Below are 23528 nucleotides of genomic sequence, written 5' to 3'. Positions count from 1 at the left end.
GAAAGCTAGTGGTCTGTTAAAATGTTCCAAAAGAATTAACATAATGTGACAAGGATACTGTGTCAAATGCAAAGATGGTAATGAGTAGCTATTAAAGGTAGCTTAAGGTACTTTGACTCTGGTCTAAAACATTCCAACTCCCTGTAAACACAGAAGTTCTGGTCAATCAATTTGACTACTAAAATCTTTCACATAAGTATGACTTATTTTTCTAGAAGCCTCAATTTATAGTTCTTTCTGTTGACTAACCACCATATTTTATTCATATGGAAATCAAATGTTATTTTATATCTCAGGGTACTAAGAAGGCTCATTCTTAGGGTCTGATAATGATGAGGCTGAATAAGGAGAAAAAGAGTCATCAGGAGAGAGAAATAATTTGTAAAACATTTAGATATAAGTACTTGGACGTATCAAGTTTATGTTCCTTCATGGTCCAGAGTTGATTTACCTATTTATATCTGGCATAACATTTACATATGGCATATAATAGTACCATCTACCAAATTAAAATAATCAGGCATAGTGTGTTTCAAGAAGTAAAAAGGCTACAGATAAGAGAAATGTTTTTTGTCATTTGTTTATTGCTTTTTCTGAGGGGTGGAGGAACACCGGGGATAAGTACATGTGAGGCAAGTGCTCTATCACTGGCCTATAGCTCTCAGCCCTGGAAACAGACACTTCAAACAACCCCAACACATTGTCTTTAAACAGATTATGTTTTCCCAGGATATACAATTATTCATATTTCATAAAGTATTTTATTTGATGTTGGGAATATTTAAAGTAACTTTTTTTGAATTTCAGCTTACCTTTGGTCAGCTTGATCTTGTAGCTATAACTTATGTGTTATCACTAGCTCTAATTTTAGAAAGACTTGATCTTTAATATATAAATCATTGTAACAATTTATGTGACTATTAGTTTGTATTGCATTAGATTTTAGTTTATAAAAGTAAGTGGCAAGTCACATTGTAGAAATCAGATAATAATACAGTATCACTTTAAATGGTTTTGTTGTTGTTGTTTGTTTTTCGAGACAGGGTTTCTCTGTGTAGCCCTGGCTTTCCTGTAACTCACTCTGTAAACCAGGCTGGCCTCGAACTCAGAAATCCACCTGCCTCTGCCTCCCAAGTGCTGGGATTAAAGGCGTGCGCCACCACTGCCCAGTTAAATGTATTTTTCTATACTTATTTATTTTATGTACATAATAACATGTGCCAAGACCAGAGTCTAGAGAACAGAGGACAGATTTTGTGAGTTTGTTCTCTCCTTCCACCATGTGGGATCCAGGGATCAAGTAGGGTTGTCAGTATTGGCAGCAAGCAATTTTTCCTGTTGAGGCATCTCCCTGGCTTTAACTTCATGTCTAACAAAATTGTCTTCCCATGTACCAAATATTTTTAGACACCAGAACAGAGATAATAGTCTAGACTGCTGAGAAATCAAGATTCCATGTATTTTGTGGTCATAATCACAATTTATTTCATAATCAGAAAGGAAAATGGGGCTCTAATAAGAAGGCATCTGGTAATATTTTGCATTTATGTTTTAGTGGAAAAATACAAAAACTACTTAATTTTTAATTAACTCACTATCACAGAACAACTTACTCTTTTAATCAAAGTATCTAGACTTTTTTTTAACTAGTAAGATGATATCATACAAATATGAATATATATTAAGGGTAAAATGCTTATTGAACATGCATAAAACCCTGGATTCAATTCCCAGCACAGCAGAAATAAGGTGTATGGTATACATTATCCCAGACTTGGAAAGTAGGTGCAAGAATATCAAAAGTACCTCACCCCCTGCCACACACACACACACACACACACACACACACACACACCAGCGGAATACAGTCCAGCCCATTATTAGTTGATAACTAATTCAAAGTGGTTTAGGAGTTGTTAGAGCTGAGGATAATTGTCAGTTCCAGAAAATTAAAAAAAGAACAGCTAAAAGGATAAAACAGAGGAAGGTATTTCTATGAAAGTAATGACAGGAAAGAAGCAAAAACATGAATAGATATGAAGTCATAAGGGAATGACAAATTGTCAAGTAGGCCTTCTCATCTAAAGAAAAATCATATGCCTCTCATAACAGGGAGAATCTAAGACAGGCTAAACTGCAAATAGCACCCTAGCTTCACAGATTAATGTTTTTATCTGATGTTTAAGGAACACTTGTGAAATTTAATTGTCTATTTTTATCTAAATAATGCCATGTAATTGCAAAATGACTTAGTATCTCCACTCTTTACTAGGTCCACAGTGATTGGAGCTGTGCTTAGCTGTCATGAAAACTCTGCAAAAGTTTGAGCAGTGATACTGAATTGGCAGTGTGATGAGACAGCCACAGTTCTATTTAACACATGAAAGAAGCTATGCTTTATACTGCAGAGCATCCATTGTAAAGAGACACATCGTCACATGAAAACAGTGTGCCCTTTACAGAAGAAATGAACAAGTGGTATTAACTGTGACAATACACGATGAGACAAGGGCTATGATAGGCACAAGAAGCTATTCTTCCATTCTCTGTAAAGTAAAATGGAAAAAAAATCACAGAAATAGTGTCATGCATTTTAAAACTTAAAATTGGGTTTTAGTAAGAAGTAAAACTTATTCAAGGATACATAATAATTTAATCTAAATATAATTTGACTATAAATAATAATTGCAAGAGATGAGACAAGGTGTGTGTACGTATATAGTATAAGAACATTGGTAGTAGATGAAACAACTGAATGCTCTGACTCATAGCCAGGGTTTTTGAAGACTAGCAAGGAAGCTAGTAATCCTGGAGCAGAAAATGTCAGTGAAATTTTGACACCAGTTGGAAATGATAGAACAAGGAGAAAGACATCCCTGCAAGCTTACTTATACATAGAATACAAAATAGGTTACTGTGTAGCTTAAAGATAAAAGATGTATATACATATCCAGTTCAAATTTGGTGCTGAGTTCATAGGATAAAAGTTCATAGGCATGATGTCTCAAAGCATAAGTTCCATCTCCTACTGGAACTACTCCCTGACCCTCGAGTCACTCTGTGCTCACCCCTAGTACATCTTCTCAAATAAAGTTGTTCATCTGTGTGAATAGCCATCAAGAGACAATGGAAGTCATCAGGAACTGGGGCATTTACTATTTCATTCTTGCTTGTGTCTTCACAGATTTGAATAAGTAACAGTTGTTAAATAGGATATAATTTTAGATTATCTGCTGATTGAGATTTTCTGCTCCATTGCTCCCTTCTGCTAGTGTGCCTAATCCTGAGTTTACTGATAACCCAGTTCCCTGTTTCATCTTAATTGCATAGCACAAGACACCCTAGTAGGGAAGAACAGGCAAAGTAGCTTCACTGAGCTGTAAGTTCTCAGACTTCTACAATTTCAAAGGTTTCTTAAGGGGGCAAACAGAATCAAGATGAGTAAGGGTGGCAGAAAGCAGGGCAAAGGTGAGACAAAGTCAGGAAGGCAAAGTGTCCCTAAACCTTCAACAACTTGCATACAAAGTCTGCATACAAAGAGGCTGGTGGGGGCAATGACTGAAGGCCAGGGAGGAGATAATGAAAGACTGACAGATGGAGTGCTCCCTTTGAGGGCTCTCTGAGGACCAGCCATTGCAAATCCACACAATGTCCTGAAGTAAATCAAATTGGGGAACATGTGCACTAAAGGAAGGAGAGAGAAAGATACACAGAGGTTACACAATAGCGACGGGCCTAATAGGGACATGGAAATCCCCTTAAACCTTAAAGTAGTTGGGAGGATGGTATTTAGGATGTTATTCTGGAACAGTTGAGAAGTGAGGGGTCAGTGGACAGGGAAGGACTGAGGTCCAGTGTCCTAAGATCTCAGAGAATTTAGTTGTCTATCTAATTCATTCTTAAAACTCTAACTTGAGAAACTTCAATTTTATGGCTCCTCCATCTGAAAAAATATGTGGTATGAGTCAGTGGGGATTTCCTGAACAGATAAGTAACTAAAACACCAACACAACTCCCTTCTCTCTCCTTCTTATCCATCACCCTCCCCATCTCTTCTTCTCCCTTCTCTTCTCCTAACTCTCTCCCTTTTATATCATCTTCCTTTTGCTCAGACGCATGACTTTCTCTTTTCTCCTATTCATCTTCCTCTTCCTGGCGGATTTTTAATGTTCCTGCCTTACTGTTTTTCAAACTCTAATAAAATCATCATCTTCAAATTTCCCTCTTAGTCTGTTTTAAAATAATTTTATCTGAGAGACTAAAAAACATGCTTAAAAGATCCTGTTTTCCCAAGTAATAAAGCTGTATTGCACTCATTACAGCAGAAGCCGGCCTTAATTCCTCCTGGCTCAGCCTTCCAAGTAGCTGTTTGACAAGGCTGAGTCATTTTTAGTCAAGCTCACTAGAGCTCTCAATGCCAGGTGGCAATATCTACCCCAGAATATTGTAGGAGGTTCCTAAAGAATACAGCCTGGCCTCAGCTGGTACCAACAGAAGATATTCAGTCTTAATTTAGCCTTTAAAGAGGTTAAATCCATCCTAGCCTGAAGGGGAAATAGTGCTTACCCTTAAAGATTTATTTGTGCTCTAACTCTGATTCATCTGAGGGAAGGTAAGGGATGGCAGCTGAATACCAAGAAGACGAGCCTGGGGCTATTTTTTCACTGAGTCACAGAATGAAATAAAAAAGGACTTTTCTTCTTTCTTTTCTCTTTTCTCTTTTCTCTTTCCTTTCCTTTCCTTTTTTCTTTTCTTTTCTTTTCTTTTCTTTTCTTTTCTTTTCTTTTCTTTTCTTTTCTTTTCTTTTCTTTTCTTTTCTCTCTTCTCCTTCCTTACTTCCTTCCTTCCTTCCTTCCTTCCTTCCTTCCTTCCTCCCTCCCTCCCTCCCTCCCTCCCTCTCTCTCTCTCTCTCTCTCTCTTGCTTCTCTCTCTCTTTGCTCCTCTTCTATTTTTTTACTTCCTTCACTTTACTTTTCCCAGTTATCATCTCATCTTTTATCTAGGCCCCTCTAAGACCCCTCTGAACCTCATCAGTACAATCTTTTACAGCCTAGATAAAGAAGGCATTTTTCTTTTAATGGTGAAGTAAAGTAGGAAGCATCAAGGGGAACTAAAGGGAACAGGCAAATTCTACCCCAGTAGAAAGTGTAAATAAAGAGACACTACAATGAACCTCCAAGTTGGGATATTTTAGAAAATCAAAGAACTTCTAAAATAATTAGAAAGGGGCCAGAGACAGAGTTTAGAGGCTAAAAATTGATGCTGCACAAGGCTGATATCCTGAGTTCAATTCCCAGGATCCATATAAAAACCAAATATAATGTTATCCACCTGTATTCCTAGCATTCCTATAGTGGAATCAGAGACAGAGATGTCACATTTGGCCAAAGAATCACAAGCCTGCTAGTCTGGTCACAATGCAGCAGAAAAAATAAGAGACCCTTTCTTAATAAAGTGAAAAGTGAGACTAAAATTCCGAAAACTGTCCACACACTAATAAAATAAAAAAATAAAGTTGTTGATAGGGAATCATTGGTTTATAATGATTAATATAATTTATAATCATTGATATAATAATTATAATGGCTTATAATTTTAAGCTATGAATGTATTAAGTAAATCAGAACTTGTGATCATCATATATATGACTAAATATGGATATATATTGAATGAGTACGGTTGTGCTTGAGGAGAAAAGAAAAAGGCACCATATGGGAACTATTTTACTCAAAGTTTTATAGGATATCTCTGTTTATAGTGACACACTAGGGCCATTACTTACCTTTATATAACCAATATTATTCCTGGAAATAGGTAGGTTCCTGGAATGGAGTGCTAACTTACAGAATTTTCACTTAAATATATTCTTTTAGAGCTTAGACATTAAGAATAAAAATAAGGGAACAGAGAAATTGCTTAGTCTTTAATGGCACTGGTTGCTCTTACAGAGGACTCATTTTCAGTTCCCAGTAACCACAAGATGACTCTCAACTATCTATAATTTCAGTTGCAGAGGAATCTGACATCTTCTTCTGGACTCCTTGGGCACTAGACACACACATGGTAGAGTAATATACATACACACAAGCACCCAGACACATAAAAAATAAATCAATCCAATAGAAAGGCATGGAAATAAGCAGCCATTTCAAGAAGTAATCTTCATTCCTTGGTTTTGTTACCTTGGACATGCTAACATCATTTCTGTTTTGCTCACTGATACATCTTTAGTACCCATTATGCATGAGAAACACTCAAATCTTTATTGGATGAATTAATTAATTAAATTTGTTCTCTATCATCTAAATAACACATCTAAATGGGGTATTCACCCATTTAGGGTATGCAGGGCCTTTGATGTGATGAACAGGGAAAACAGGCAAAGAAACAAGTTAAAAAGTAATAATAATCACATCTATGAAGAATTATTGTAGGTAAAGTTACTGACATGAAAAATCAGAAACTTAGCCAGGCATGGTGGCATACGCCTTTAATCCCAGCAGTCGGTAGGCAGACACAGGCAGATTTCTGAATTCGAGGCCAGCCTGGTCTACAAAGTGAGTTCCAGGACAGCCAGGGCTATACAGAGAAACCCTGTCTTGAAAAACCAAAAAAGAAAAAGAAAAAAGAAAAATCAGAAACTTGTGATAAATATTCAGAGTGCTGATGTAAGGAATGTTTAAGAAAATGTTGGTTTCCTTCTTTATTTTTATCACCCCTTCTCCATAATTCTGATATATTTAGTTTGAGTCTCAAAGGATGAACACAGCAATATGTTTTTTGTTTTGCTTGATTCTCTGTCTTTCGACTCATATTAACATTAAAAGTTGTAGAAAATAAAATAGTTCTAGCTATGGGAACAGAAAGATAGCAAAGTAAAATTGGAAAGTTGTTGAAGAATCATTTGCCATAGAAGTAGGTTGTAGTTACTTTGTTTATACTGTGAGAAAAATAATGGACAGAAACCTAGTAAGAAAGATTAATTTTGGCTCACAGTTTTAGGAGTGTCATTCCATTATAGTGGAGATGGTTTGAACTTCAGAGTGACTCATTTTGCCCGAGTGAAAGCACATGGCAGAGACTAATCATAAAGTGGTGTACCATAAAACAGAGACTATCTAGAAGGGCTAAGTTATACTCTTTTAAGAGTGTACATCGTGAAATAGTTCTGATTTTGACCTGCAAGTACACAGGTCTGTGCTCTGTCTGTCATCAAGTACAACTGAAAGTACTTGAAAGTTGTACTTGGCTTTATATACCTATTTACTCTGTTATTGTTTTAGTTACCCATCTGTTAAGGAAATTCCTATTGACCCATACCACATATTTTTTAGATGGGAGCCATAAACTTGGAGTTTCTCGAGTTTAAGTTGTTCTTATCTTGGCAGATGTTTCTGGGTCTAAGAAGAATAGGGTGGAGTTGTTGGGAACTAATGAGTAGATTCAGTTGTTCACTTTGTTAACTTAATGTAATTTAAAATCACCATAGAAACAAGCTTCTAGGTGTGTGAGTGAGTATGTAACTCAAACAGTTTCACAGAGCAGGGAAGTCCACATTGGGTGTGGGTAGCTCTATTTATGGGACAGACCCTGAGGTGCATAAAAGAGAGAAATAAGAAAAAAGAAGGTGAGTTGAACACATTTCTCTCTGCTTCCTGACTGTGGATGCAATATGAACAGCTGCCTCAGACTCCTGCCACCACCCTTCCACATAGTGGTGGCCTGTACTCTCAAAGTGTAAGGCAAAACAAACCCCTCTTTCTTGTAATTGTTTCTGTAAGGGTTATTTTACAATGAGAAAAGTAACTAAAAATGGCATTTTAAAGACAGTATATTTTAGTTATGTTCTAAAACCAATTGTATTCTCACAACTTACAAATTAGTATTTTATACTCATGCAAGGTGAAAACAATCTTTTTTGATTTAGATATATGTTGTAACAAATATCCTCATATAAAGATGCTACATAAGAGATGAATGTACATGTAAAAAATATATATCATCTAATGTATATTTGTATATTTAAAAAATTAAGAGTTCTGTCTAGTTAGCTTTTTGTTTCAATTTAACACATGCTAAGGTCATGTGGGAAGAGAGAAGCTCAACTGAGAAAATGCCTCTATTAGTTTGGTCTATAGGCAAGTCTGCATATAAAAGTATGTAATAGATAAATTAGTATGGTGCGATTATTGTTGTAACATAGACATACAGAAACAAATCTTATAAAAAGAGATCCTAATGTTAACTCTTTGGTCAGTAGGGAATAAAAGATCAGATTCTAATGTTTAAGGTAAAATACTCATAAATAGTGTCTACTGCTCTCTTGCTAAGTGTCAGATCTTATACTAAGAACTTAGCAAACTCACCACCTGTTATTGTGTATACTCGTCAGATACAATTTGTTAGCTGAGCCTTATTACCCCCAATTACATATGGTGGAACTTAGGAGTAGAGAAGAAAATAAGCTGTCTGATGTCCTGTCATTAGTAAATAGTAGCACTAAGCATCAATGAGGGCAAGAGGACTTTTGGGAACAGCAATTGCCAAGAAGGCTTAGGGCAAAAGCACAGAGGTTTTAAAAAAGTATTGTTAAGCAGATTTAAGCAAATGTGGATAATACTATGAAGCTGAAATGATGCACAATATAAATGCCCAGATGCACAGACTTTGGATGAATGGAGTAGAGGAAAAATGAAGCAAATTACCAGTTATACAGGTGGAGTCACACCCACACTTATATTTATGATCTGGTCACTAACCAATGTTGGTGCCTTATTCAAACCTGAAGACCTTTGAATGATCCAGTCTCAAAAGATGATTGTGACATCTAACAATGTTGCCATTACTGAATGTTAGAGGTCAGAGATTCTAATCTACCCTGATGGTTGACCAGAGGGAACAACACTATGCTTAGGCCACTTGACCACACCTTACCAAGATCCTGAGGAATCCACTAAGGTTCAGAACACAAGTATGCTTACTTCCAATCTGTATGTATGTATGTATGTATGTATGTATGTATGTATGTATGTATGTGTGTGTGTGTTTTCACTGTCCATTGCATCTTATTTGTGAGAAGAATGAAAAGGATTTTGTGGTTGTAAAGAGGGATGATGAATCTCCCTGATGTCATTCTCCACAGACTTGGAAAATTAACTGGTGTCTTTATATTTTGCTTCAGTCCATATTCAGAAGTATCTCAAGTCACAAACCACTTGGTTTAAAAACATTTCTCAATTAATTTTTGACTCTCTGTGACTTTACTACTTGAGCCCTAAACTTCCATAGATCAGAGACTGTGTCCTTTGCCTTCTTTTCAACCTGTTCCCTTCTATTGCTGCCCCAGAGTCCCAGTAAGTGGACCAGGCTCAGGGTCTGCTCAAATTTTACTGTGATTATGGGCGGCCCAGTAATTTCTTTTCTGAGTCTCAGTTTCCCACTTTCTATAGTTCTTGATTTATGCCTCTGGACCCCATTTGTTTGGAAGTAGTGGTCTAATTCAACAAAGGCAAGTGGTCTCCCAAGGGAAGACGAGAAGGAGGGACATCTGGGGACAGTTACCAACAGCGTCTGTGGCTTTCAGCCCAGTGCCCTAGGGCCAGTGTCAGACAGTGGTCTCACTTCTTCAGTGTCTGGTTGCAGAAGGCAGTTTCTACTCTCCTTACAGGCCTATGGGCAGGTCTCCTTTGGGGGTCAGGATTACTGGGAATACTAATTAATTCATTAGTGGGGTTGATGGATTATCAGGCTGTCTCCTAGCAGAGGAGCCTGAGGGGTGGGGTGGGGTGGGGTGGGGTGGGGTGTAACAGATTGCTGCTCATAAATCTGCCTGTTGCCTTCCTTTTCTCTGCTTCAATGGCTCCTAGTGTCAGGCCAGTGGGCCAGCAACTGAGTGCTGGTCTGGTCTTCTTTTCTCCACTCAGCAGATGGTTCTAACAGGTTACCTCAGATCTTTACAAAAAAGCAATAGAGAAAGAGGGAAGGGCTGTGGACTGGCCCTCTAGCCCAGGAACTATGTGGGGGAGGAGAATGAATGCAAATGACCTTAATTCTCTTTTCCTAAGGCAGTCATCACTCCCTCCTTTTGCTGATTGCACAGCCTTTCTGCCCTTCCTGCTCTCTCAGAATTCAACAGCCAACCCCACAACTGTCAAGGAGTTTTGACAGAAACCCTGATGAATGCATTCCATCCACTTTTCTGAAAAAACAAACAAACAAAAAAAAACAACGAACAACTCAAAAACCAAAAACTAGTTCTTAAAGAAAAACTCCCTCTGCCACTACATGAGTATACACACACACACACACACACACACACACACACACACACACACACCACGTGTGTGCACTCACACAATTGAATGTATTTTGAAAGTTAATCCTCTTATGTTCAATTCCTTACATCTGTCAGAGATATCTGGGCACAATGTTCCATCTCTACCCTCACCTTTGTCTCAATATGTTTATTTTTCTACTAATGTTCCATTCCTTTCCTCCTACAGTAAATCTCACAGGCATGGTGCCACTTCCAAAATAACAACAACAACAACAACAACAACAACAACTTTTTAGTATCCATGTATATGGCTTTGAAGACAGAATTTGGGGGAGTGACCCATCTAATAAGCATACATTTAGAAATTATTAAGGTGCTTTATCTAGAGACAAACTTTCCTATTTGTACCCTCCCTCTGGCTGAGGAATAAATTCTGATATGTTTCCAGAAATTACCATGTCTATTATGCATTGCTTAAATGAAGTTTATTTTGCTGAGCAATAGTTCCTGGATAAGGAACAAAAAGATTAGTGAGGCTTTAAAGATTTGCTGAAAATTAATAGTTACTTGTAAAAACCAGAAAAAGTTATTTTTTATTTAGTTTTCTATGAAGACGAAGAATCACAAAATACCTATGTTAGAGTTAAAAAAAATTAACTATTTAAAACCTAAGATAGTCTTTAATTATAGTGTTAATAAAACTATCTTTTAGAGCCAGAGCTCCAAGGGTTTATACATTTGCTTTTGTGTTCATAAATGTCACGTGAACAATACACGACACACCAATACAGCAAATATGGTTATAACAGGAATATATTTGTTATGTTGCAAAGGGAGACTGAGACTTCCTTAGTTTACACTTAAAACTCTAAGAAAAAGGCTGGGAATGTAGCTTAGTGGTAAAGTGCTTGTTTAGCATATGCAAGGCCCTAGGTTCAAATGTTAGAAATACACACACACACACACACACACACAGCAAAAATAATCTGTCCAAGACACAAAACCAAAATCTGAGAAAACAACAACCAACCAATCAAACTAATGATGTAGGGTAGTAGAGTCACTAATACTATGTCCTTGCTGTGTAGTTTTCTCAGGTTTTGATTCATTTTAAGCATGGGCCACCAATCTCATGTACCTTTTTAGCTTTCTTTCCAAGTGTGTCTCCAGTTTTCTGACCCCCTCCTGTTTTGCCTGCTCTACCCTGCCTTGTACCTTTCTAATCACAAGTCTTTTCAGTTCTCTTAGTGTATACCCATCAACTTCAGCAGCCCTCCCCCTCTAGTCCCTTCCTGGTTTAAACAAAAACAAACACGCAGTGGCAAAGCTGGACCTGGTCAGAGAAGCCTTGTGAAGGAGGTGTGTCTTTAGGCTAGGAAGGGGAGGGGCTAGCCTGTGGGCAACATCTCCCGCCCTGGTCAGCAGCCAAAACCAGCAAAACTGCAGCAAGTCAGAAGCTCCAGTCAGATCACAGGAGCTGCCCAGAGACTGTGGTACTGAAAGAACTACTCGCGGGAGCTGACCCCAGGAAAGAGGTACTGAAAAGACATAGAAAACCAGCTGTGGTGGAGGCACTGACTTGAAGGCATCCTGGTAGTGCATCAGAACTCCAGGAAAAAGTAGAATAAGTAACAGCCAAGGTACTCAGACCAGGAACAGTCATTGGAAGGTAGCTACCAGTTTAACATGGACGACTGAAAGGGTCTTCTTTTTCCCACGATCTGCCTGGTCAGGTCAGGGTAGAACTGACTGCTCTGATAGTTCTTCAGGACACAGATTAGAGTTTAATCTTGGAACTGGACTTCCAGAGGTGAGCCTGTGAACGGGGTGTGGGTACTAAAGTTTCTGTGTGAAGTTCCCACAGATGTAGAGGAGAAGACTTTGCTGGTGACTCCTCTGTCACTGTGAAACCCAACTTTCCATCTTGCTAATGCTAAAAGCTGCAAAAGTTTAGCTGTTTTCCCAAAGTGGCTTAGCAAGCAAGTTGGAAGAATTGGTACATCTGAGTGCTTTGTTCACAAAGCCGATGGTCTGGGCAAACAGTGGAGGGAAAGGAATAGAAATGGAAATTAAATAAGGAGAGGGAGATCTTGGGAGGCCACAGGTAAAGATTCTCCTCACTGTCTCCATTTGCTTAGTCAAAAGTTCTTCAATGGTTTGGAGATAGAAAATGTATTTTCCCCAGCTGTTTGAGATTGTAAATTAGACAAAATGATTGTCCAAATGTATCTCTTCTCTTTTGCCATATACTCATCACTTTCCCACCAAAATATATTCAAGAAATATTAACAAATGCAAATGATCCCACCTTAGTTTCTAACATAGTAAAGAACATGGGGAGAAAATTAGATACTTGATTAAATTCTGCTAATGAAGTTCACTATTACGACCTGAGGCTGTGCAACTGAATGAAGTACAGTATGGCCTTTGGTCTCTCTCTCTCTCTCTCTCTCTCTCTCTCTCACTCTCTCTCTCTGTGTATATGTGTGCGGCATGCAGATAGTTACTAATCACTAGAAAATTGTAGCTGTAGATGTAAAAGCTTGGCTATGAAAGAGTTACTATTCTACTCACTGTTCCCATACAATGCCACTTGTGAACTCCTTGGTTTATGTTTCTTGTTTTGTTTTTGTGTTTGTTTTTGTTGTAGGCTCTGAGCAAAATATTTCATTTATGTGTTTCTTAACTTCTCTAAACATTAGCCTGTATAATCCCTTTCTGTTGTGTTTAGAGCCATAGCAGCAAGAGGTAATCAAGTACCATCAGCTTACGAGGGGAAAAACACTGGACAGCCTACCACAAATAAATGTGTAAATACTTTTCACTCACTTCACTTACTTTCCAACTGAAACTTTTCCAGAATGAATGAAGGTAAAGGTATAGGAAGAATTCCATGCAGTAATTCTCCAAATAGTAGAAACATACAATGGCTATGATATTATGCAGTGAGTGTCTATGACAAATACCTGTTCAAAACAGATTTTAAAGTGGAAAAAATGAGAATAATATTTTAAATAGAGAAAATAACTCAAAACTGAGATCTTATTGAAGGAAATAAAGAGGTAAATCCTGTAACATGTAGGTGTATGTGGAAATCCAAATACTAATGTCAAAGACTAGAATGGACTTTATAAGATCAGAATGAGTTTGCACATACTGGGGGTAGTATAATTCCATATTCAAAAGCTAGTATTTATTAATACTTTTTAGCTACAATGGCATTATCTCTATGTTCTATGAGGCAGAACCATAGCCTTTAATATCCATACAATATCCACAAAACACTAAAACATTTTTGCTATGTTCATCTCGCACTTTAGTGACAAGAAAGTATCTTAGTTTTGTGTTTCTTTCGGAATACCTATAAGATGGCATGTTAACAGGTTAAAGGGTGAGTTGGGTTTTGGTTTTTGCTCTGAAGAGAATCCACTTAAGCTTTATTAATAAAAAATTGGAAGTGCATCATATATTTTTTCAACACTCAGATCTGAGTTTTGTTTTCTTTGTCTATCATGTGATACCTTGAAAATATTAAAACTAGAAATAGAGAAATCCCATTTAATCTTTGGAAAGTTCTGGCTTTTGCTTCTATCTGTGAGATACTTCACCTTTTCTCTGGAGCTCGTGGAGGAATTGTATGACTCATATTGTGAACCAACGATAAAACAGTTCTACTAGATGAGGTCTTCTGCATGCCATCAGAAATTTGATGAACATGTAACTAAGAATGAATATCAAGTCAATTTTTTTCTGCATGAGAATTTTCCCTCTTTCACCCTCCCTTCATCTACACAAATATAAACAGAATAAAAATTTGGAAGCTAATTTCATGTCTGACTGTAGAGGCATCTGATAGAGCTTGGAATCTTCATTCATCCCTTTTAGTCTCACAGGATCTTTGATATTTAGCTTCATTATTACATGGGTAAGTAGGAGTTTTATAAACACCTTAAAACAAAAACTGAAATAGATCATTGATCTTCAGGGTCCTGAAATTAGCATTAAACACAGATTTTATTATTATATGTGTAATTATTGTCATTGTGTCTCATGATATTTAGGAGTAGTTATTTCTCACTCTTATGTGGAATTCATGACACTTGGCATTAATTCCAAGGGTTTAATGCATCAACTCATTCTATGCTGAGTTAGATCTATTACTATTACTCCCATTTTAGGAGGAGAAGATTAAGATAGATAAAAGTTTAAGTCACAAATATAGTAAGTAGTAAAATTGAAATTTGGATCCAGTTGATTTGACTTCAGATTGTGTACTGTCTAGACTGGATGACAAGTGAAGACTATTGGGCAGTTATCATATTTACTTCTGTACCAATCAGATGAGGTGGCATTCAGATAACAACAGCATATACAGTGTATTTTATTTATTCATCTGTGGGGAGAATTGATTTTGAATGAAGAAAACACATGCAAGAATGGGTTAGACTTTTGAAATTCCAAAAATAAATTCAAAATAAACACATAGATATTGTTTTACATTATCTTTGTGGTACTTTTGTGTTGAATAATGTAAACTATGCCTTATATTTTTATTATATAAAATAATAAAATAAATAAGACTAGGATTAGGAATCAGGAATTGAAAATATTGGGTTAGAGCTCCATCTGTACTTTTTTGGTCACCATGTTTTTGAAGCCACATTTATATGTCCACAGAATTCTCTTAGAGCTACTGTACCAATACATATGGGAATAGAGAAAATTAAACCAGAACCATCCCTGTTCTCATGGTTGATAAAGGAAGAAAGGTAAAATTTCACTCTGTTGTTTTGCTTCACATTGTTTGTCCAAGTCCAAAAAACTTTTCCTTTATACCTACCAAAAGTATTATTTTACAAAGCTTCTTAAAAATCACCAAGTTTGTTAAAGACAAATATTAGTCAATTTTATTTTCTCAACCCCAGTTCCTGGTAGGGTGCCTACGGACATATATAGGAAGACCAAGCAAGAGTTGTGAGGAACAGAGAGAAGATAGGGAAGCCAAATACAGAAGTGAGAGTGGTACCAGGTGGGTTGGTGGTTCTCCTCTCTTTCACCTCTCCCTCCTCTCTATGCACATCACTATGACACAGTGCAATGATGCTAATGACGATGGGAGAAAGATGAGGAAGAAAAGAGTACAGAAGAGAGGAGGAGTAGAATAAGTAACCACCGAAAGCAACAAAGAAAAGCCTTTGGGATATGAATTTGGGAATGAATCCTGGAATGTTAGTTAAAAGCTGCCTCAGAGAACATCGAGGGAAATTTTCCATGGATAATGATCACTCCTGTTGCTGTAGCTCTATTGATCTACAATTGCTAAAGACAAAATGACTTTCTTCATTTGCTATGATGAAAGAGATAAGGGAGGAAAAGAACTGTAAAGCCTAGGATTTGGGATCAGAAATGTTTTTATGTCCTATTACACTATGTCTTTACATGTCCATCATTTAAAATACTGCCCTCATGGTGCTGCTGAATATACTCATCACCTTCAACAGGATGCTCTATTGGATATATAGATTAATGAGTGCAAAAGTGCTGTAAAATTAGAATGCTACACAAAAGCTATTGTAATTACACACAGAGAGAGCATTAGGTTTCCCAAGCCAACCCCATCCTTTTTTGGCCTCAGCCTGCACCTGCCTCTGGAAGATCTGTGTTATTTTAACAGAAAGTTAATTAGGTCCTTACCCATCCCTCTGGATATTTGCCCGACTTAGAAGTGCAGCTCAGCACACAAGCTTCATCATCCATATTAAAAGTGGGATTTTCTGACTTGGCCTGGGCAGCCAGTTGACCAGTAGGTTCCAATGTGTGTTTTCAATAAAGCTGCTTACCCAGGAAGCCTTATTAAGTGAGTAAGTCAAGCTGACATGATTTCCTTGCTGATTAATATGAAACCTGGGCTGTTTTCACAATGCAATAACATTAATTATTTATAGGAGGTAAATGAGGTTACAATGAAAACAAGCTCCAATTACCAGAAACAATTCAAATAATATTTTTATATTTTTGTAAATGCTAATCCTAATCCCTGAATTAATTGATTGGAGACCCCAGCTTCAAGGATCAAAAGGCATTTCATCATGTTCTTCCCTTTCTCATAATCAAAGGTGATAGAGGATTTAATGTTTCAAGGACTAACTAGTAAGCTGGGATGGTCCAGCGGGGTTAACCAGATACTTTTATCTGCTAAACTATATACCTACAAATGACTCAAAAGTTCTGAAAACTACTCAAACTCTTGTAGTATAAATGCAAGAAGTTTACTAAATCACATATCTATTTTTCATATGGCAAAATTTCCATGTTAAGCATGTCAAACATCTGTTAGGCAAATGAATTGAAGTAGTTAGGCTTTTTCTGTGTTTACTTAAAACAGTCCCATGTTATGTTCATAGTCACTATATTGTATTTTGTTTTACTTTGGTTTCATATTTTCATTTATAATCAAGTATTTTCTGACTGTTTCACTGAAATAATCTTAAATAGGTTGATGGATCACTGACTTTTGCTTCTAAGAATCATTGAAGTGTGATATTCATGTGCAAAGGAAAGAGTTGTCAATACATGGGTAAACTTATTAATGGCCAATGGCAATTTGTTTCATGGTTCTTTCATGACACTGTGTTACATTTCTGACACCCCTAACTGCTGTGAGAGAACACAGGGTGCTTATAAAGAATTACAATGATCTTTTGGACATGGAGCAATCCAGTCACAGTGGAACTATTTAATATGAAGTGCTTGAAGTCACCTGTTGGCAAAGCCAGTGGGGAACATGGGACTGTGCAAGTTAGATGCTTGTGAAATATCTCTAAATAGAGGCTACATAGGCCTCTGCAGAACACAGGAAGGTAGTCTTAATGATCTTGCTATAGCTTTTCATTTTATGCTAGAAATTCAGAACAGTTTACTCGTTTAACTGATCAACATATATTTTATTTGATAATATAAATTTATTTTCATATTATATATCTATTATTTAAAAATCATTGTTCACTTTCAGCAAATTTTCTTCTTCATTCTTTGTTTATTATGATGTACTTTTCATTACATCTCTGACCAGTTTTCTCTTCCTTCATTCCTCACCCCACCCCACCCATCTCCATTCTTCCCCACATTCACTCCTCCTTTTCTCCTCAGAAAAGAGCAAGCCTCCCAGGGATATCTATCAACCAAAAGTGGCATAAAAAGCTACTAAGACTAGGCACAGACTGTCATATCAAAGCTGGATGAGGCAACCCAGTAGGAGGAAAAGGCCCAAGACCAGGCAAAAGAGTCAGTGATACTTTCTATCCCCACTATTAGGAATCCCAAAGAAGAGTATGCTACACAACCATAACACATATGCAGAGGACATAGCTGAGACACATACAGGCTCCATGATTGTTGTTTCAGTCTCTGTGAGTCCTTATGGGTCCTACTTAGGTGATTCTGTGCATTATGCTCTTCTGGTTGTGTGTTTTTATTTCTGGGTCATCTATTTGATTCCATTGATTAACCTGTATGTTTTCATGCCAATACCATGTGGCTTTTATTATTATAGCTCTGCAATTCAGTTTGAAATTAGGGATGGTGATGTCTCCAGAAGTTNTTTTTTTTTTTTTAAAGATTTATTTATTTATTATATGTAAGTACACTGTAGCTGTCTTCAGACACTCCAGAAGAGGGCATCAGATCTTTGTTACAGATGGTTGTGAGCCACCATGTGGTTGCTGGGATTTGAACTCCGGACCTTCAGAAGAGCAGTCGGGTGCTCTTACCCACTGAGCCATCTCACCAGTCCCCAGAAGTTCTTTTATTGTTCAGATTTTTTCATTTTTTTAAGCTATCCCATGTTTTGTCTATTGTGGCAATTATTTATATGCTTACCTATTTCCTTTATGTTATAAATTTGCTAAAGAAAAGAATGTGTGTCCGGAGTTTTACTTGTGCTATCTTGTATAAAATGTTCATAAAATAAATAATCTAAGTATAAAGAGTGAGACAGTAACTCCACAATGCAGATTCAATTTTTTCTTTTGTGCTTGTTCTTGTTCTTGTTCTTGTTCTTGTTCTTGTTCTTGTTCTTGTTCTTCTTCTTCTTCTTCTTGTTCTTCTTGTTCTTGTTCTTGTTCTTGTTCTTGTTCTTGTTCTTGTTCTTCTTCTTCTTCTTGTTCTTCTTCTTGTTCTTGTTCTTCTTCTTCTTGTTCTTCTTCTTGTTCTTGTTCTTCTTGTTCTTGTTCTTGTTCTTCTTGTTCTTGTTCTTGTTCTTCTTGTTCTTGTTCTTCTTCTTCTTGTTCTTGTTCTTCTTGTTCTTGTTCTTCTTCTTGTTCTTCTTGTTCTTGTTCTTCTTGTTCTTGTTCTTGTTCTTCTTCTTCTTCTTGTTCTTCTTCTTCTTCTTCTTCTTCTTCTTCTTCTTCTTCTTCTTCTTCTTCTTCTTCTTCTTCTTCTTCTTCTTCTTCTTCTTCTTCCAATGTGCTGTAAGTAGATGTATGTCTAGGACAATTCTTTGAGCCTTGGTTTAATTTAAATTGACAGCTGGGCAAGGAAAGTATGAAACACAAGTGCTCTATATCCACAGAATAAACACAAAGTTTATGTGTCTTTTGACAAGGTCTTATGTAGCTCAGATTGGGTTAAACTTTTTATGCTACTAAAGATAAACTTCTATATGCTAATAAAGATGAACTCCTGATTTTTCTGCTTCCACCTCCTAATGTTTGGGATCATAGGCATATGCCATCATGTCTTTCTCAGTTTAGATTTATACCAGGTATTTTGTGGTTTAACATTTTTATATTTTCCTTTTTCCAGAATCTATACATGGCAAAAATGTATATGAAATCCAAGGATATGGTGGATCTGGTCAACACACAATCCTGGATGGACAAAGGTCTGAGCTCTCAAAATGAGATGAAGGAGCAAGAGAGAAGACCAGGCTCTTATGGAATGCTCGGAACCTTAACTGAAGAGCATGACAGTATTGAGGAGGATGAAGAAGAGGAAGAAGATGGAGATAAACCTAAAAGAAGAGGTCCCAAGAAAAAGAAGATGACTAAAGCTCGCCTTGAAAGGTTCAGGGCTCGAAGAGTCAAGGCCAATGCTAGAGAACGGACCCGGATGCATGGCCTGAATGATGCCTTGGATAATCTTAGGAGAGTCATGCCATGCTACTCTAAAACTCAAAAGCTTTCCAAGATAGAGACTCTTCGACTGGCAAGGAACTACATCTGGGCCTTGTCTGAAGTCCTGGAGACTGGTCAGACACTTGAAGGGAAGGGATTTGTAGAGATGCTATGTAAAGGTCTCTCTCAACCCACAAGCAACCTGGTTGCTGGATGCCTCCAACTGGGGCCTCAATCTACCCTCCTGGAGAAGCATGAGGAAAAATCTTCAATTTGTGACTCTACTATCTCTGTCCACAGCTTCAACTATCAGTCTCCAGGGCTCCCCAGCCCTCCTTATGGCCATATGGAAACACATCCTCTCCATCTCAAGCCTCAACCATTTAAGAGTTTGGGTGACTCTTTTGGGAGCCATCCACCTGACTGCAGTACCCCCCCTTATGAGGGTCCACTCACACCACCCCTGAGCATTAGTGGCAACTTCTCCTTGAAACAAGATGGCTCCCCTGATTTGGAAAAATCCTACAACTTCATGCCACATTATACCTCTGCAAGTCTAAGTTCAGGGCATGTGCATTCAACTCCCTTTCAGACTGGCACTCCCCGCTATGATGTTCCTGTAGACCTGAGCTATGATTCCTACTCCCACCATAGCATTGGAACTCAGCTCAATACGATCTTCTCTGATTAGAGCAATAAGATAAGCACCAACATTTCAGAGAATGAAGTGGAGAAGTTTTCCACATTTCTAGTGGCTGAGATAAACTCTCAGAAAATTTAAAAGAACCTTTTGATATGCATCAAACACAATAGTCCTAGTTTGTTCAGAACTTCCTGTACCTGCTAACTTTCTTCCCATTAACTTCTCACATTGGACCAAACCTACATTTGGTAAACTTAAGTGAACATATTTGATGGTTTGAGGCCACGTGGTAATAGAACAGAAAGCCCAGGCCCTGTTCCAATGGTGCCAAAGACTAACTGAATGCTCTGCCAATTAACTTTCCATTTCCAGTGTTTTTATTGCTTTCTGATAAACATGAAGCAACTGTTCTAAATCAACATCTACCTTTCACCTACCACACATTTTTAAAATTAAAAAGCAATCAAAGCAAATAGCATAAATGGAATGATTATACAGAACTGGAAGGAGCATCAAGTACATGTCTGTTGGCTTATAGAATACAAAATTTGTGTGAATTTGACAAATCATCTTTGTGTCTATTTAAATATAACTTCCAGAGCCTAAAATAATAACTTGGATGTTACCATAAATAACCAGTATGTTCTTTAAGAGATTAGCTCTATTTATTACTGTGCTGAAAGGTATACACACCCTTTTTAGTGATTGCAAAACCATGATAGAAGCCTCACACAAACTTTATTCTTGATACTATTTAAAAAACAACTGTCTTAGTACTAGGAGACAAGCAAGAAAGACATTGAAATTTCTCTTCTGGCACACAGAAATATCACCTAGCTCATTTCTTAGCTTCCATGACTAAAGGGCTGTGGAATTTTGCAGGTATTCAGGTGCTTCAGTTAGAATCAGAACTCAGCCAGGTTCATACTGTAGAGCAATAAAATGGTGGTTGGCTGCCATCCCAACTAACACAGTTAAAGAACTCTGTCTCACACATAGCCACTGGAAAAATGTGGATATTCTCCAGCAAGATGAATTTTACTGTTTAAAGCAATGCGATTAAAGCCATAGAGTTTCGTCCACTCCAGTATCATATATTCCAGAACTGTTGTAATCAATCTTGAATTCTTACAACATAAATGTAACTCCTTACTTCCCACTTACCACTGATTGTTATATTGTCTTCATTTCCAAGATATTATGCAATTATATGCAAAATTTTGATTAGAATCAAAATTAATAGTCAATGAATCTGTCTGTATCTTCAGGACGGGTTTTGATCAGTTTTAAGAAAGTTTATTTTTCTTTATGTGGCATCTCTTTTCTTTGTATCCACACTGGTTCAGCCAAGTTTCTCTTCTCCAGAGAAATTAGCTCTGAGAAATTTTACTATCATGATCCATCTTCCACAGAAATTATTTAGGTTCAACTCAAGAGTATACATAGTTTATTTATAGTGGGTGAGGATACACCTCCAAGAATAAATTTTAACAACATTAATGACAGATGAATATGCCATTTTATCTACCAAACTATATATGTATCTCTTTTCTTTATTGCCCTTATTTATTTCTTCACACTGTGAGTTATTTTGTGTCCATCTTATTGCAGCACTTACTCTGCTCTACTTTGCACCTTTGGCTTATAAATATGTTTAAAAGTCTGTAAAGACGTCTTAAACAACTCGTGACAGTAATTCACCACCCCTAAGACCTTGAATCACCCCAGTGGAAATAGGCAAGGAGAATTATTTATAGAATCATCCTATGTAATTTTTTGAGAATTTGCTCTACCTAGCATTTATGATTATAGATAATTGCTATCTGCATTATTTATTAGGTTCTATTTATTTAATTTATCTTTCTTTCTTTTTATGTAAAAATTTGTGCCCCATAGATATAGCCTCAAAGCTTTACTGGGAAACTAGCTTATACGTTTGGAGTGAGAGAAAAGGAGAAAATCAGTTCTTGATTTTTTGCAATGGTTTTATAAAACAGAGTAATAAAATTTGAATAGCTGTGCAACTTAGTGGTTTTAGAATTTTTCCTTTAAGGTGCAACAGAGTTACATTATTATTTATGACTTTGGAGAATATAGTACATGTGAACCAGGACTGTAGGCTTGTGAAGAGAGATTTTATAATTAAATACAAATTTAGTACTGTACTATGCTTGGAAAGAACTTGTTCTTTAAATAATGTTTAGTCTTCTGGGAGTGTTTTCAGATAAAATGAAGCAATTGTTTAAAAAGAAATGCCTGTTTTCCCTCCCTTTTCTAGTAGCAATAAAGCTTTGAGTGTTATTACACATTGTGTTTTTCTTGGCAATGTTACTCTTTGGAGATTTCATTGAGTCTTTATATTTATATTTGGTGAGCAGCTAGCACAGTAAGTCCAGCCAGTGCAGAGGGTTTACGCAATTATTCTTTCAGTTGATTTGTCAGAAGATTTGGAAGGCCATAGTATAGTAGATAAATGTCTCTCACTTATTCAATAAACTATAAAATTTGCAGTTGAGAAAAGAGGAATCTTTCAGGCTATAGAAATACTTAGGATCTTAGTTCAACCCCAGAGAGGCTGGCCATAGAAGAATGGATTAGTATCCGCTATTTAAGTGAGCTTGCCAACTTTTGAAACAATATAAAGTATGGTTTTGACAATAGGCTTTTAATATTTTCTGATTTTTTTAAAGTTTTCTTATGATAGTTTTTTTCCAAGAGTCCTTCTTAAATGAATAAAATGCAAATTAGAAAAATCTAATAATGATGATGATGAATATAAATAAAATTGGTTAAAGAAACTTGAGCTTAAGATTTAAGAAACAAAGTGTATAAAGGAAAGCCTTCTTCCTGTCTGTCTCTCAGATCTGCTGTTTCTGGTCTCCACAAAGAAAACATTGTTTCAAACACATTAAGTTAATAATTATCAGAGATCTTTTATACAATTAGAAGCAAATATTTGGTACATTTTTCACAAACATTATGATATATTTTTCTCCTCCCCTTTTCTATAAATAGTTTGTGTACTGACATAATGTTTAAGCACATATGTTCAAATTTTTTATATTAAAATATTTTGATTGTGAAGCTTCAACTGGCTATCATTAAACAATAAAATTCATGAGACTAAGTTGAAGAACTTAGGTTGCAGTTCTGAATATCACATCATTTGGCATTTACTGAGAGTCTCTTTACTTTGTAAAGACTGCTCCAAAAAGACAATGACATGTCTCAGCTATGAGATGCTTATCATGTAATGTCAGGTTTCAAGTGATTTGCATATGTTTATTCATTTGTTCCTAAAGTCATTCCCATAAAGCAATCATTCATTGCTCTCATTTTACAGATTAGGAAACTAAGGAAAAATGATCTGCTCATGTTTTCATTGCTTGTTAATGGTGAAGCCTGAAGCAAAATTGCTGTTTGATAAGCTATAAGCTATTTTTGGCCATGCTACATCCCAATCTGATCAATTACCATATCCACAATAGAACCTGAG

General features: G+C 36.7%; 2 protein-coding genes across 5 annotated transcripts in view; one reads left to right on the top strand and one right to left on the bottom strand.

Annotated features, from left to right (window-relative positions):
• The window catches only part of Tespa1 (thymocyte expressed, positive selection associated 1), a 93867-nt gene that overhangs the window by 60719 nt on the left and 9620 nt on the right, over positions 1-23528 (bottom strand). The window lies entirely within an intron of this gene.
• Neurod4 (neuronal differentiation 4) lies at positions 11714-22336 on the top strand. 3 transcript variants are annotated; one of them, XM_021175162.1, is made up of 2 exons: positions 11714-11945; positions 19079-22336. In XM_021175162.1, the coding sequence occupies exon 2, from the start codon at positions 19088-19090 to the stop codon at positions 20078-20080; it is 993 nt and encodes a 330-aa protein (XP_021030821.1). In that variant the 5' UTR covers positions 11714-11945; positions 19079-19087; the 3' UTR covers positions 20081-22336. The 3 variants fall into 3 exon arrangements, with proteins under 3 accessions (XP_021030821.1, XP_021030819.1, XP_021030820.1); XM_021175160.1 differs by having other exon boundaries at positions 11720-11811; XM_021175161.1 differs by having other exon boundaries at positions 11830-12086.

The sequence above is a fragment of the Mus caroli genome, chromosome 10 (assembly GCF_900094665.2).
Source record: "Mus caroli chromosome 10, CAROLI_EIJ_v1.1, whole genome shotgun sequence".
Classification (NCBI taxonomy): domain Eukaryota; kingdom Metazoa; phylum Chordata; class Mammalia; order Rodentia; family Muridae; genus Mus; species Mus caroli.
Note: the sequence above shows the minus strand (reverse complement) of the source record. Positions and strands in the feature narration are given on the sequence as shown.

What these genes read in the sequence shown, in the direction of transcription:
- Neurod4 (XM_021175162.1), top strand. Translation starts at nt 19,088, where the DNA reads ATGGCAAAAATGTATATGAAATCCAAGGATATGGTGGATCTGGTCAAC.